Source organism: Xenopus laevis, chromosome 5S (genome assembly GCF_017654675.1).
Source record: "Xenopus laevis strain J_2021 chromosome 5S, Xenopus_laevis_v10.1, whole genome shotgun sequence".
NCBI lineage: Eukaryota > Metazoa > Chordata > Amphibia > Anura > Pipidae > Xenopus > Xenopus laevis.
This window is the reverse complement of record NC_054380.1, coordinates 28,709,386-28,725,755: the sequence shown is the minus strand read 5'-3', so window position 1 is coordinate 28,725,755 and position 16,370 is coordinate 28,709,386. Positions and strand designations below refer to the sequence as shown.

At 38.5% G+C, this 16,370-nt stretch overlaps 1 protein-coding gene across 1 annotated transcript in view; it reads left to right on the top strand.

The window, feature by feature from the left end:
* Positions 1 to 14,651, top strand: part of LOC121394171 (bifunctional protein GlmU-like) — a 53,062-nt gene extending 38,411 nt beyond the window's left edge. The window contains exons 3-4 of the mRNA XM_041564346.1: positions 8,947 to 9,129; positions 13,970 to 14,651. Of these exons, the coding sequence (XP_041420280.1) occupies positions 8,947 to 9,129; positions 13,970 to 14,230 (444 nt within the window). The 3' untranslated portion in view covers positions 14,231 to 14,651. The remainder of the gene's footprint in view (positions 1 to 8,946; positions 9,130 to 13,969) is intronic.
* The last annotated feature ends 1,719 nt before the right edge of the window (positions 14,652 to 16,370 follow it).

Here is a 16,370-nt window from a genome sequence, read left to right as displayed (position 1 = left end):
CTATGAGGCCCCTCAATGCCACTTATCGGAACTGAGACTCCTAATTCTATTCCCATTCATTTTCAGTCTGACTTTTAATTTGCTTGAGATGCCTTTCTATATTTTGCATACGAATAATAATTATTGTTTCCTTTGGGTAGAAGTGCGCAACTGTTGTTATCACTTTGTTAAATATTTCCTTTGGAATCATTTTGCATGCCCTCGAAATGCATAACCTTCCACATTATTTCCTTGACAAACTAATTACTTTTATGCATCTCTTATCCACCTTACCAACCCCATGTCACGAGATGCATTGTGCAAGAGGGTCCCCATGGAGTATGGAAAACCTATAGGCATACTAAGTGGGTCACATAGACATTGTATCTTAATGACTTTGTCAATTGCCCAGATGTGTGATAAAGCTAGGGGGTCATGCTTTGACTCTTCAGAGAGATAGGAAGGGATCACATTTAGATGCTCAATTAAAGAGTTTTTTTTTTTTTTTTATATGATCACATACTTAGGCATTCACTTTAGATGCCAACATATACTTATACAAATACAAGAGGTCCTCTGCACCAATTAATTATATATTTAAGACATTGAGATATTTTGTGCCTTAAGCTACCAAAATATGCCTTACCTTTAAAACAAAACAGGGAATGTTTGTACATTTATTGCAATATATTTAAGCTGGCCAACTACGTCAAAGTCATCCCATATCTGGCCAGTCCTACGCTCAATTTTCATCTGATTCATTAAGAATTATATTGCTTCATTATAAATTTTACACAGGGACTAAGTTTTACCTGCAACTTACATGCGGGTTTCAAGCTTAAAACTCCCAAACTTGGTTACCCTTTTATTGGCCACCACTGGGATCACCTGACTATAGGTGGGAAGGGTGGGAGCTACAACATGGAGCTGGATAATGGGTTTTCAGAGAATAGGTCCTATACCTGTACCAGGACCTTAGCTCAAGAGCTTAGCTCTCTTTAGAAGATGTGGCCACTATCTTTAGATAGTGGCCATATCTATGATCTTTTTAGATGCTTCCTGTTTCATTTAACCCTAGGATTGCTAATTCTCAGTTACATAGTTACATAGTTACATAGTTAAATTGGGTTGAAAAAAGACAAAGTCCATCAAGTTCAACCCCTCCAAATGAAAACCCATCATCCATACACACACCCCTCCCTACTTTTAATTAAAATTCTATATACCCATACCTATACTAACTATAGAGTTTAGTATCACAATAGCCTTGGATATTATGTCTGTCCAAAAAATCATCCAAGCCATTCTTAAAGGCATTAACTGAATCAGCCATCACAACATCACCCGGCAGTGCATTCCACAACCTCACTGTCCTGACTGTGAAGAACCCTCTACGTTGCTTCAAATGAAAGTTCTTTTCTTCTAGTCTAAAGGGGTGGCCTCTGGTACGGTGATCCACTTTATGGGTAAAAAGGTCCCCTGCCATTTGTCTATAATGTCCTCTAATGTACTTGTAAAGTGTAATCATGTCCCCTCGCAAGCGCCTTTTTTCCAGAGAAAACAACCCCAACCTTGACAGTCTACCCTCATAATTTAAGTCTTCCGTCCCTCTAACCAATTTAGTTGCACGTCTCTGCACTCTCTCCAGCTCATTTATATCCCTCTTAAGGACTGGAGTCCAAAACTGAACTGCATACTCCAGATGAGGCCTCACCAAGGACCTATAAAGAGGCATAATTATGTTTTCATCCCTTGAGTTAATGCCCTTTTTTATGCAAGACAGAACTTTATTTGCTTTAGTAGTCACAGAATGACACTGCCCAGAATTAGACAACGTGTTATCTACAAAGACCCCTAGATCCTTTTCATTTAAGGAAACTCCCAACACACTGCCATTTAGTGTATAACTTGCATTTATATTATTTTTGCCAAAGTGCATAACCTTGCATTTATCAACGTTGAACCTCATTTTCCAGTTTGCTGCCCAGTTTTCCAGTTTAGACAGATCACTTTGCAAAGTGGCAGCATCCTGCATGGAACCTATAGTTCTGCACAATTTAGTATCATCTGCAAAAATAGAAACAGTACTTTCAATGCCCACCTCCAGGTCATTAATAAACAAGTTGAAAAGCAAGGGACCTAGTACAGAGCCCTGCGGTACTCCACTAACAACACTGGTCCAATTAGAAAATGTTCCATTTACCACCACTCTTTGTAGTCTATCTTTTAGCCAGTTCTCTATCCAGGTACAAATACTATGTTCCAGGCCAACATTCCTTAATTTAACCAGTAACCTTTTGTGTGGCACTGTATCAAATGCTTTAGCAAAGTCTAAGTAAATCACATCCACTGCCATCCCAGAATCGAGGTCTCTACTTACATTCTCGTAAAAAGAAATTAAGTTAGTCTGGCAAGATCTATTACGCATAAAACCATGCTGGCACAAACTCATAGTATTATGATTTGCTATGAAGTCCAGTATCTTATCCTTTATTAACCCTTCGAAAAGCTTTCCTAATACTGACGTCAGACTAACTGGCCTATAGTTTTGAGGCTGAGAACGGGATCCTTTTTTGAATAGAGGCACCACATTAGCAATTCGCCAGTCTCTCGGCACAATGCCAGATCTCAATGAATCCTGAAAAATTAAGTAAAGAGGTTTGGCAATCACAGAGCTAAGCTCGCTAATTACCCTGGGATGAATACCATCTGGCCCTGGACCTTTGTTAATCTTAACATGTTCAAGTCTCTTTTGAATTTCTTCATGTGTGAACCATGCATCATTAGTTGTATTACTAGAATTGGGAGTGTTAAGAAGGAAACCTTCACTTACTGGTTCTTCATTTGTGTACACAGATGAAAAATACGAGTTCAGAATCTGCGCTTTTATTTTGTTTTCATCAACCAGCTGACCCCCCTCTGATAGTAAGGGTCCCACCCCTTCCTGCTTCATTTTTTTACTATTGACATATTTAAAAAATAATTTTGGATTTTTTTTACTGCTTGCTGCAATATCCTTTTCTATAGCAATTTTAGCTTGCCTTATAGCTTCTTTGCATGATTTATTGGCCTCCTTGTACCTTATAAATGTTTCGGCTGTACCAGCTAACTTGAAAGCCTTAAAAGCACGTCTTTTCTTACCCACCTCAACACCAACGCTTCTATTGAACCAAAAAGGTTTTGCTTTGCAACGACGTTCCTTGCTTACAAGTGGAATATACTGACAAGTATATTTATTAAGCAGCATTTTAAAGACTTCCCATTTTTGTTCTGTGTTTAACCCTGTGAAAAGCATTTCCCACTTAATATGTTGCAGAGATGCCCTTATACTGTCAAAGTTTGCACGTCTGAAATTTAGTGTTTTAGTTACTCCCTTATAGAATTGCTTCTGCAACAGAATCTCAAAGGAGACCATGTTATGATCACTATTCCCTAAATGCTCACCCACACAAATGTTAGAGATGAGTTCAGTATTGTTAGTTATTACAAGGTCCAAAAGAGAGTTATTCCTAGTAGGTTCTTGAACGAGCTGGAATAAAAAGTTGTCATTCAGCATATTTACAAACCTACTAGCTTTTTCTGTCTTAGCAACCCCATTACCCCAGTCAATGTCTGGATAATTGAAGTCACCCATAGCAACAACTTGACCCAGCTGTGAAGCCGCTTGTATCTGCAAGAGTAGCTCGGCTTCATACTCGACACTTATACGAGGTGGTTTATAGCATACACCAATGATAATTCTTTTTGATACCTTTTGCCCAGTCGAAATCTCTACCCAGAGTGATTCTACACCCTCACCAGTGCCAGCTATTTTTATTTCTTTAGCGCATGGCTTTAATTCAGGCTTTACATACAAACACACTCCTCCACCCTTTTTAATCCCTCTATCCCTCCTAAAAAGGGTGTAACCATTTAAATTCACAATCCAGTCACATGTTTCATCCCACCAGGTCTCAGTGATACCAATTATATCATAATTTTTAGAGCATGCAATTAATTCTAGGTCTCCCATTTTACCTGACAAACTCCGTGCATTTGCCAGCATACAGCGGAGGTTATTACTTTTACTTTTGAAATGTGCATTACTTGGTAAAGAATTATACGTTAAGTTAGTATTATTCTGTTTTCCTTGTAACAGAGGGACCTCCTTAGCTGGTAAACTGTATGCCCCCCTCACTCCTCCCCCATGACCCCTTACTAACCCCACTGCCCCGTCTACACTAGCTTCCCCATAATCCTTTCTCTCACCCACCCCCCCCTTGCCTAGTTTAAACACTCCTCCAACCTCTTAGCCATTCTTTCCCCTAGCACCGCGGACCCCCTTCCATTGAGGTGCAAACCGTCACGGCTGTATAAGTTGTACCCCAACGAAAAGTCAGCCCAGTGCTCTATGAACCCAAACCCTTCCTTCCTGCACCAAGACTTTAGCCACGCATTAAGCTCCCTAAGCTCCCGCTGTTTTCCTAAACTTGCAGTTGATTCAAAAGCTTCGTATTTGAAGACTAAAATGCAAACAAAACTACAAAAAAACTGAAAATTAGTTTAACTTGGTAAAGTGAGAAGCACCCTGAGCAAGGTTGCATTATTTCGTTTTTTGATGACCATTCCCATCATTTCACATTTGTTCCTCTTCATGTGACCCTCTTGATTATTCTGTTGTTGTTCCCTGATTTTCAGGTTGACGCAGATGCTTGATCTTTTGAATACTTGAAGTTTCTCTATATTCCATTAAAAGAGCACTATTTATTTATGACTATTAATTGTGTTGTTATTAGGGGTGGATGCACCAAACCCACTATTTTTGGATTCAGCAAACCCCCAAATCCTTCTTAAAAGATTCGGCCAAATACTAAACTGAATCCAAATTTGCAAGTGCAAATCAGGGAAGGGGAAAAGAAAACTGTACATGTAGAACGCGGTTAAAATATTTTAACAAGTCACGTGATATTAAGGATACTGATTCGGTTCAACAGTTGAATTTGAATTCTGCTGAAAAAGGCCAAATCCTGGCTGAGTACAGAACCAAATCTTGGATTTGGTGCATCCCTAGGCATTTGCAACCTCAAGTGCAGTATGCAAGCTCCATTTTGAATGAAACTTGTGCTTTGAGGCCAATTGGGTGAAAATTATGGCTAAAATATTTATAGTGGGAAAGACATCACTTATTTGCCATTTAAACAGCGGTAGCATGTGATTCTTTGGGAATATGTCTGCAGCTAGTATGAGTGCACAGCACACTGAATTACCACCACCAAGACCATGTTTGAACCCATGTGATCAGGGCTGCTCCTGCCATGAGCCATGGTGAGAACCTTGACTCAGGTGGCATTGAGCAGCCAGTTACCAGGGGCAGCAAAAAGGCGCCTTCTGTAACTTTAAGAGCTGAATGTCAATTTTTTATATCAATAGCGATCATTGCATTAGCAATGCAGCTTCCCTTTAACCTGCTCCAATGCTATAGTTTTAAGCACCTAGCAGGAAGCGGCAGCAGGCCCAGGATCAGCCCCGCAAGTAATTAATGCAAGTAATCAATGAATGTTTATTAGCAAGATCACACTTGCAGTTGTGTTTGTAAATGAACATTGTAGATAACAATGTTACTCAACCCTACACTTCTTATTTCCCCTAGCCTTCTGCACCCTGGCCCACTGCTCCTTTAGATCTTGGGGTTAGCATGGTTGTAGCACCCTCATCTTCTGCTATACCTTTTATTGCCTTCTATACTGTATGAATGCTAAGGTGGACAATATGGCAGCCTCTACTCATAAATTAATGCCATTTCCATTTGTTATGTGCATGCATAGGTACCATATGTACCTGCTCATGCTTTCTTATAACTTACACAAGATGTTGATATAACTGGAAGACCTTTTTGCATAAAGGGTACAATTTGCCTTTACATATTTATCAACATGAGTTCTCTGTAGTTCTCTGAGTATTGTCAACATGGCTTAAAACTGCATGACTGTATGAAATACTGCGTAATGGGCACCAGATGTCTCCTTCGAGTTTAGTATTCCAGCACTGGGGCATGCAACTACAGAGGGAAAGAGGACTATGGAGAGAGATGAAGTAAGCAGCACCCGGAGGAATGTTATTGGTAGAAAAGAAAATCACAGTAGGAGAAGGATAAGTCAACACTTGCCAGTTCATCCGTGGGGGCAGCTCACAAGAAGATCAGGGCCAGTGCACTAACAAAACTCTAGTTGCTGGACGTAATTCTAAATAGCTAATCTTATCTACATAGGGGTTTGCTAACTGTTATAGAATCCGTTTGATTCTTATCGGATACCTAATTACTTACTCATGAACTCATTTTCCCTTTTTGCCATTTCTTACAGGATAATATAGTTATCTGTGAGATGCAGCCTGATCAGCCTTGGCGGCTGGTTTTTTTTATGCTTCTTCATCTTATGCAACTGGTTTCAATACTGTACTGTTGGATTAGGCTACTGCTGTTTCCAAAGTCCTTCTTTCCCAGATGGAATTCACAGATAGTTAGTAAGTGAAGAAAGATCCACTCTGATGTATGTTTAATAAGCTTGGGAAGCAGAACTGTTTTTAATGTAAACTCCCTTCACATCAGAGATTGTTGCAATGCCTCATATTATGGATTAATACATTATGGATTAATCTACTGCTGAATTTATGGATGCACAAAGGGAACATGCAATTTTGTAGCACAGTCAAAAGTATATTTATAATATCCCAAACACTAAAAAAAATTATTTGAGACTTTATGTAATTTCATACATTTTATTGACGCTTGTTATGGGTTGTTTATAAATGTACAGAGTGCAAAAAATGGGCACAATCTGCCATTTGTTTTGCACATTTCTGCAAGTCTATGGGGCAGATTTACATAGGGTCGAATATCGAGGGTTAATTAACCCTCGATATTCGACTGTCGAAGTTAAATCCTTCGTCTTCGAATATCGAAGTCTAAGGATTTACCGTAATTAGTTCAATCGAACGATTAAAATCGATTAAATCCATCGAATCGAACGATTCGAAGGAATTTAATCCATTGAACGATTATTCTACGACCAAAAAAACCTTAGAAAGCCTATGGGGACCTTCCCCATAGGCTAACATTGAGGTTCGGTAGGTTTTAGGTGGCGAAGTAGGGGGTCGAAGTCTTTTTTAAAGAGACATTACTTCGACTATCGAATGGTCGAATATTAGAACGATTTTTAGTTTGAATCGTTCGAGTCGAAGTCGTAGTTGAAGTAGCCAATTCAATGGTCGAAGTAGCCAAAAAAAAAACATTTGAAATTCAAAGTTTTTTATATCCTATTCCTTCACACGAGCTAAGTAAATGTGCCCCTATGTGGTCTATTTTGGAGTGCAGAAACCTGTGGCTTCCACCATGAACACAGCACTGACTACATTGGCCAGACACGGGGGGCCTATTTATCAAAATCCGAGCATTGAAATAAAAAAAGTCAGAGCAAAGTAGAATCCGATAGGATCTTATTTATTATTTAAAAAGCGCAATTTAATTGAAACAGGGACAAACTTGATAAAATCGTGCAAAAGCACGAATTGTTGAATACATGTTGTAATTTATTGAATTTATTATTTGTTACAATGTATATGCACAAAAAGAAAATGCCGGCTCCAATCTCTTCTGGACTAATTATTTTATATACGTAGAGCAAAACCACTTTTGAACTTTGCAGGTAAAATCCCTATTAATTGCTCAAATTATGTATCGATATAAACCACTGGGCAATCCTTACCAAGCAGAAATATCTGACCTGGGTGTCCAAACCCCAGGCCCATCACTCCAATTACTTTAGTAGTAGAAAACAGCCAAAGAGCTTTTCACTCACCGAGTTAGCCGAATGGTCCGGGTGCCGTGCCCCGAATCCGTAGCTTAGGCAATATCAATCTTCAAAATAAATCTGCACGCACTCCTGCAACCATGGCCATGGAGGTTAAAAATGTAACTTTATTCCATATTAGTTAAAAGGTATGCGTCCTAACGCGTTTCGTATCGACAGATACGTAATCATAGGCACTTGTTAACAAAATAACCTATGATTACGAATCTGTCGATACGAAACGCGCTAGGACGCATACCTTTTAACTAATATGGAATAAAGTTACATTTTTAACCTCCATGGCCATGGTTGCAGGAGTGCGTGCAGATTTATTTTGAAGTTTGTTACAATGTAAAATAATAAAAAAAAACGAATTGTGCTATTTTTTCTGGTGTTTTCCCGAAAAGCCAGAATTTTTGGGATTTTTGCTAATTCCAGAAATTTGGATTTTATAGCAAATATATGTAAGATCCCATGAGGGCCTGACTGAGGTGGTGCCTAGGGTTGCCAGGAACTTGGATGAAGCAACGCACACTCTCCTCACAGTTTGATAGTTTGAGCCCGGTGCACAGTGTAGAGGGCACGGCAACCCCCAGGAATACGCACAATAAAGAGCACGGGGTAACCCGGCACCTGAATTGCCACGTGTGCCAGTGATTCTGTTTGCCTAGGGTTGCCACCCAGCTGGTATTTTACTGGCCTAGCCGGTAAAATACCTACCAGGGCCGGGGCCTGTATCACAAATTTACCGGCAATGTAGCTGTCGGTAATTTGTAATACCTATAACAACAGTCCTTGGCCCTCCGGCAGAAACTTACCTCTCCTTAGTCTTCTGCCCCTCTCGCGATGGGGCCCGCCCCATTTTGCTTCAGGCCGCACGCGGCCCCGTCCCCTTTTACCCGTGGCTCCGCACCTTTTTACGTCACGGTGTTACCACTCCATCACTGGCCGGTAAATTTTTTAAAAAAAGGTGGCAACCCTAGTGGTGCCTTAAAAAGATTTTGCTGTTGGGCCCATTAACTTTTATGAATTTCCACAAATTACAAGTTCTTTATGAATTCCAAATGTCCCCAAATTATCTTCTCACCTTTGAATAATAGCTATCAGTGCTTATAATAACTCTCATTTCTTTTTCCCTCAGGGAGGCCCGAGCCCCCTTTCAGCTTATGCCCTGCGGCTGGGACCAGGAGAAGAAATACTCACGTCATTGTTTAAATTTGTGCAGGAGAAGAGACTAAAAGCTCCATTTGTTTTCACTTGTGTGGGCAGTGTCACCAAAGCAACCCTCCGACTAGCTAATTCTGATGCACTGAATACCAATGAGGTACCTGACAGATCTGCTGATGTACTGGCTCAGTTAAAGTCATGTATACATATAGAGAGGCGACTGTGGAGTGTTTCTAGAGAAGTGTAGCGTTCTTAATTATGTAATTATAAGGCTTAGGTGCCAAACTACAAGCTGTTCTGGAAATCCGTTCTTTCTGTCTGTCATAGTAAATGCTGAGAGTGAAATATATGTCCCCTAAAGGTATCCTGTCATTTGATATAGTCTTTAATTAAGCAGATTGGTGATGGGAGAGGCATGGACTAAAAATGTTAAAATATTTTGTTTCTGTCACACTGGCACCACATGGGGATATAAGGGTAACATTGCCACGTGTTCTTGAATTTCTGTGCGTTCTTTTCTTTTTCATTCCTATCCAATCCATTAAAAGACAGATATCACATTTTACATCTCAGATTGAAGTCTAGAAGAAAAGAAGGGCAAAAAAACTCTTTAAGTTCATGGTAAAAATGTTCAGTCTGAAATTGAAACTGTCATTATTTTTATTCTGTGACATCACAGAAGAGCAATATAAAACCAGTGAATTCTTAAAGTGATACTGACACTAGAAATTTTCTTTTTAAAATATTAATCTACATAAAAAGTTACCTATAGGCCATGTTGATCTTTTTTCACTGATAGTTGTGCTTTTAATTGTTACTTGAAGTTCCTAAACCTGACTGTTTTGTCAACCTGACTGTCCCTTCTTAACCTGTCAGTCAGAGTTTCTAATGCTAACGGACTCCTGCTGCACAAATATGGCAGCCCCCTCATACAGGAACATGGGGCTAAGAATGGTAATGTAAAAGCATCAGACAAATACTTTTATGGCAAAATTATAAATAGCATTTAAAGACAATGTTATGATATAAAAAAAAGGTTATTTTCTGGTGTCAGTATCTCTTTAAGTAAATACAGTTAAACATTGTCTCAATGTACACAAGTTAGAGAAATATAATGAGACGTGTAAGTGATAAGAGAAAAAAATGGCATTGGCTGTGGGTGTTATTGATCCTGGGAACACTGATGTGCATAATTACTCCTATAATTGTATTAGTGAATCAAAAATTTTTCCGACGCCAGCGAAGTTTCGCGACAAATTTGCGAATATATTCACAGGTGGCGAAACGGGCAAATTCGACGCAAATTCACGCCCGGAGAATAAATTTGGCCATCACTAAATTGTATTTGTCAGTTATGATGTCCAAACAAGTAGCCAAACATCGATTCTTAAAAAATAGTGTAAGCACATGTTTAGTGATACTGTCCACGTACAGGACTTAAAAGGGTTGTTTACCTTTAAATTTACGTTTATTATGAAAGTAGAGTGATATTCTGAGACAACTTGCAATTGGTTTTCATTTTTTATTATCTGGGGTTTTTGAGCTATTTAGCTTTTTATTCAGCAGCTCTCCAGTTTGCAATGTCAACAATCTGGTTGATAGGGTCCAAATGTCCCTAGCAACCATGTATTGATATGAATAAGAGGCTAGAATATGAATAGGAGAGGGCCAAAATAGAAAGCTGAATAATAAAAAGTTACATTAACAATACATTTGTAGCCGTTGTGTTTTTGATGGGGTCAGAGGCCCCCAATTTTTGTTTTTTTGTCTATTTGTGCCCCTGAGGAAGACCCTTAAGGTCTAATTTTTGTATTTTTGTATTTTTCTTTTCATCTTTGTAATACATTTTCTACTATTTTTTCAAATTGGGTGTGCTATCCATTACCCTGAGTATCTATAACTTTATTTGGAGACCCTTATGGGGAGTCCCCTATGGATTAGCACCCCTCATTTTACTTTAATGGGTGTGCGCCTTCTCTCCGTATTTTGCCCCTATATGAAAGCTGGAAACAGGCAGAAGAAAAAGGCTGATATTCCAAAAACTATAAAAAAGAAAAATTGAAGGCCAATTGAAAAGTTTCTTGGAATCAGCCATTCTATAATATACGAAGGGGCAGATTTACATATGGTCGAATATCGAGGGTTAATTAACCCTCGATATTCGACTGCCGAATGTAAATCCTTCGACTTCAAATATCGAAGTCGAAGGATTTACCGCAAATAGTTCGATCGAACGATCGAACGAAAAATAGTTTTTAATCCATCGATTGAACGATTTTTCTTCGACCAAAAAATTGCCAGGAAGCCTATGGGGACCTTCCCCATAGGCTAACATTGTACCTCAGTAGGTTTTAGGTGGCGAAGTAGGGGGTCGAAGTTTTTTTTAAAGAGACAGTACTTCGACTATCAAATGGTCGAATATTCGAACGATTTTTAGTTCGAATCGTTCGATTCGAAGTCGTAGTCGAAGGTCGAAGTAGCCAATTCGACTGTCGAAGTAGCCAAAAAAAACATTCAAAATTCGAAGTTTTTTTTTATTCTATTTCTTCACTCAACTAAGTAAATGGGCCCCTAAAAGTTAACTTAAAGGTTAACTATTACTTTAAAGACCTAAACAAGCCAGGAATTCAATTTTCCATGCAGTGAATATGATTGTGAATAATAATTTTACACATAGTAAAAGATAAGAAGAATGTAAATCATTGGGGCATCAATGCGTTTGGCACACCTAGTAAATATGATCGCTAACATGAAACCTCAGGTTGGTGATCCTCTTTGGTTAAAAACGCACCAGCGCTGGGTACAGTCCTGCATGTGCCATGCCGCTATATTCTGTAAGGTCCCAGCAGTCTGACCAGGTTCATACACAATACAGTAATATCTAATATTTAATATACAGTGCATGAACATGGTTCTGGACCAACAAAAAGGACCCATTTTAGAACATGATTGCACATATCTGCCAGGACTACAACCCTGAAGAGGAGCTCTGGTCTAAGGATGGCGATCTTAAGGGGAAATGTAACAACATTTACAAAAAGAACAAATTTGTGAATAAAATTCACATGTCGCAATGTAATATTCTTCATTAAACTTTTATTGCATTGCAAATCTTAATTGCATGATGCAAATCCTTAACACCTGCTTGAAGGTGGTGTAAACTTTTGGAGCAAACGCAAAAACTTTTTCATGTAGAAGTTCTATTACATACACTGCGCACTAGCGCAAATGATAAAATTTGCATTCGCTATCCTACTGTCACATGAGGCAAAATGTTTCACTTGGCAAACATTTTATTCCCCCATTAATCACTTCCAACAAATTGGCACTCCCCAGTGATTCACACAGAGTTGGTAAATATTAATTTCATCCTGCAAAGGTTGTTGATGTTCAGAACTGGCAGTACTGATACTGTACTTTAACTTAACTTTTAGTATGATGTAGAAAGTGATATTCTGAGACAATTTGCAATTGGTTTTCATTTTTTATTATTTAAGGTTTTTTTTTAGTTATTTAGCTTTTTATTCAGCAGCTCTTCAATGTGCATTATAAACAATCTGGTAGCTAGGGTCCAAATTGCCTTTGCAAGAGATTGGAAGAGGCCAGAATATAAAGATGAGTAATAAAAAGTAACAATAGCAATAAATGTGTAGCCTTACACAGCATTTGTTTTTTTAGATGGGGTCAGCGACCCCCATTTGAAAGCTGGAAAGAGTCAGAAGAAAAAGGCAAATAATTATAAAACTATAAAACTATAAAAAATAAATTATGAAAACGAATGAAAAGGTTGCTTAGAATTAGCCATTCTATTACATACTAAAAGTTTATTTAAAGGTGAACCACCCCTTTAAAATGATGATAACAAATATAAAGGAAATATTCAATTGTAGCTCATCCACAAATCCATGTAAAACAGCCTTTGTAGAATTCCCCTGTGTGATTTACAGCCCCATTTACCTTTATTAAATACATCCGTTTTTTACATCTACAGGTATAGGATCCGTTATCTGGAAAACCATTATCCAGAATGATCCAAATTATGGGAAGGCCATCTCCCATAGACTGCATTTTAAGCAAATAATTCACATTTTAAAAAATTATTTGGTTTTTCTGTGCAATACTAACAGTACCTTGTACTTGATCCCATTTAAGATATAATTAATCTTGTTGGGTTTATGTATTGCTTAAATTATTTTTAAGTTTACTTAAAGGGATACTGTCATGGGAAAACATGTTTTTTTCAAAACACATCAGTTAATAGTGCTGCTCCAGCAGAGTTCTGCACTGAAAAACATTTTTCAAAAGAGCAAACAGATTTTTTTGACATATTGTCAGTTTCCCAGCTGCCCCAGTCATGTGACTTGTGCTCTGATAAACTTTATTCACTATTTACAGCTGTACTGCAAGTTGGAATAATATCACCCTCCTCCCTTTCCCCCAGCAGCCTAACAACAGAACAATGGGAAGGAACCAGATAACACTCAATAGTGAAAGCCAAGTCCCACTGAGACTGATTCAGTTACATTAAGTTGGAGAAATAACAGCCTGCCAGAAAGTAGTTCCATCCTAAAGTGGAGGCACAAATGACATGACTGGGGCAGCTGGGAAACTGGCAATATGTCTAGCCCCATGTCAGATTTCAAAATTGAATATAAAAAAAATCTGTTTGCTCTTTTGAGAATTGGATTCATGTGCAGAATTCTGCTGGAGTAGCACTATTAACGGATTCATTTTGAAAAAAACATGTTTTCCCATGACAGTATCCCTTTAAAGTATGGAGATCCAAATTACAGAAATAACCCTTATCTGGAAAGTCCCCGATTATTCTGGATAACAGGTACCATACCTGTAATTGTTTTTATTCAGTTACACTCTCTAAGATTAGTACTGATATTTAATAATGTAAGGGGGCTTTCTACATTCAGTCCATAAAAAGGCTAAGATCAAATCAGATACTGTATGTGTCTAATAGTTTGTGTTTCCTTCATTTCTTTAAGATCATTTATTTAAAAGAAAGGCTTGAGATTGTTTCCTTGGTGGGAACACTGAATGAAGAAGCGCACCTCCACATATCGCTGGCTGACAAGGATGGGAAGACCATTGGTGGGCATGCCATGGGAGATCTGGAGGTCTTCACCACGGCTGAAATAGTTATCGGAGAACTCAGCAACCTAGAATTCACCAGGGAGATGGATGAACACACAGGCTTCCCAGAGCTAGTCATTCGACCTCGCTCAGAAAATATTACCAGCGTCTAGCTTTTAAATTATGTGCCATATTTCTTCAAGAAATGGAATGAGATACATTGGTTTCAGATCATGCTTTTAGGCTGCTCTTTGCATTATTGTATTGATTGCTGCCATTTGATCACATACAACATAACTAGTCAGGTACAAAACAGACAAAGTACATTAATTTCAGTAAATTCCTTAAATTTGCCCGCATTATTTGCTTTGATTTTATGTTTTTTTTCCATGGTGCCCCAGGCTGTGCTGCAGGGATTTTTTTTACAAGACTAATTGGCCCATAGAGGCTGCAGGACAATGGCTGCATCTCAGAGGACTAATGAATGTACTGTTTACTCATCTTTATACAGTTACTATAAACCACTAATTGGGAGGGAGAGTTCAAACAAGCACAGAGGAGCAGTTGTCAGATAAGCGTGACATGGGTCTAAGGGCTATTCCACACGGGGAGATAGCGACGCGTTTGCGGTCGCGGCGACAAAGCGCCGCGACAGTCGCCGCGACCGGCGCAGGCGACAGTTTTGTATGGGCGCCTATGTAAAAACGCCTGTGCTAACCACACGAGGCGATGCGCTTTTCAACAGTCGCCTGAAAATGCCTCGCCAGGCTTTTTCAGGCGACTGTTGAAAAGCGCATCGCCTCGTGTGGTTAGCACAGGCGTTTTTACATAGGCGCCCATACAAAACTGTCGCCTGCGCCGGTCGCGGCGACTGTCGCGGCGCTTTGTCGCCGCGACCGCAAACGCGTCGCTATCTCCCCGTGTGGACTAGCCCAGGCAGTTAATGCGCCTCATTGCCTTGTCCTGCAGCACACTATTTACACATAACATACTCTAACTTATTAGCTGTCTCATATAATAAGGAAGGGCAAAGTCATTTTGCCACTTGAGTTGCTGATCCTGAGCTTTAAAAAATTCAGCTTGTAGAACAGTACATGTTAGAATGTGATTTAGAAACTTAAATCACATAATAAAGCCATAGGCACCATATGCATTTATTAGGGTGCTGATAAATATATTTTTATATGGGACGATCAATATTAAACTGTAAAAAAAAATAATTTTCACTTTTCTTGAAGCATTAGTATGGGTATTTTAGAGCAGAGCCAAATAGCCTATCTTATCTGTCTGTTAGAATGTGTTTTTGTTGCTTAATATCTGTCTCATCCAATTTCTTCTGTACAATACACACACCCAAAAATAAATGTATTGGTAATAGATTTGATTTTTGCTTTACTGACTTTTTAAAAAACATCTAAGCAGCAGACTTGGTCCCGTTTGTGTCTGCTTGGTTTTTGCGCAGTCTGATTATTAAAATCGAAACCCCCAGCAACATAACACAGTATCAGTAACCACAGTTTCACTCTAGTTTCTTTAGGCCTTCCCTGTCATATACAAAGCTCTCGGATAATTGCATTACTGATATGTGAATGTGTTAGTAAAGTAAAGGTGGCCATATACGCAGCAATAATATCTTAAAAACGAATATTCAGTGCATTTAATCATGTGAGATGGCCCGTATCGATATCGGCCGTAAACTTGGATAATGGTCGGCTCATTGATCAGGCTGGCCCATTTGATCGGGTGCCTTTGAATGCGCCTAAACATGAGCCACTGTTAGCGCTATGTATATATATATATATATATATATATATATATATATATATATATATATATATATATATATATATATATATATATATATATATATATATATCTCCCAATAGAATACATTAGAAATATAGGTTCCGATTTCTTTTTTCAGAGAAAAATTCCTTTATCTAGAAATACAATACAATGGCATAGTGCTGGTTTTTTGCTTTGTGTAGTGAGGCAGATTATAAAATGGCATTTTTACTGTATTGCAGAAACTGCAAATAATACAAAATGAAGATATATAATAGCAAATTGTCTCAGAATGTCACTCTCTATATTTTACTAAAAGTAAATTTTTTTGCGAACAGTCACTTTAATATCAAGTTTATTTCATCTGCAACTGTTCTTCAGGGTTTTATTCATGTGACATGACAATATGTACCTTTACACATTTGTCCCTTATATGACCTTTAGTGATAAGCAAATCTGTCACTTTGCTGGAAACGGTGCAAAACGTAAAAAATTTGTGAAACGACAAATAGTTTGCGAAACGCATTG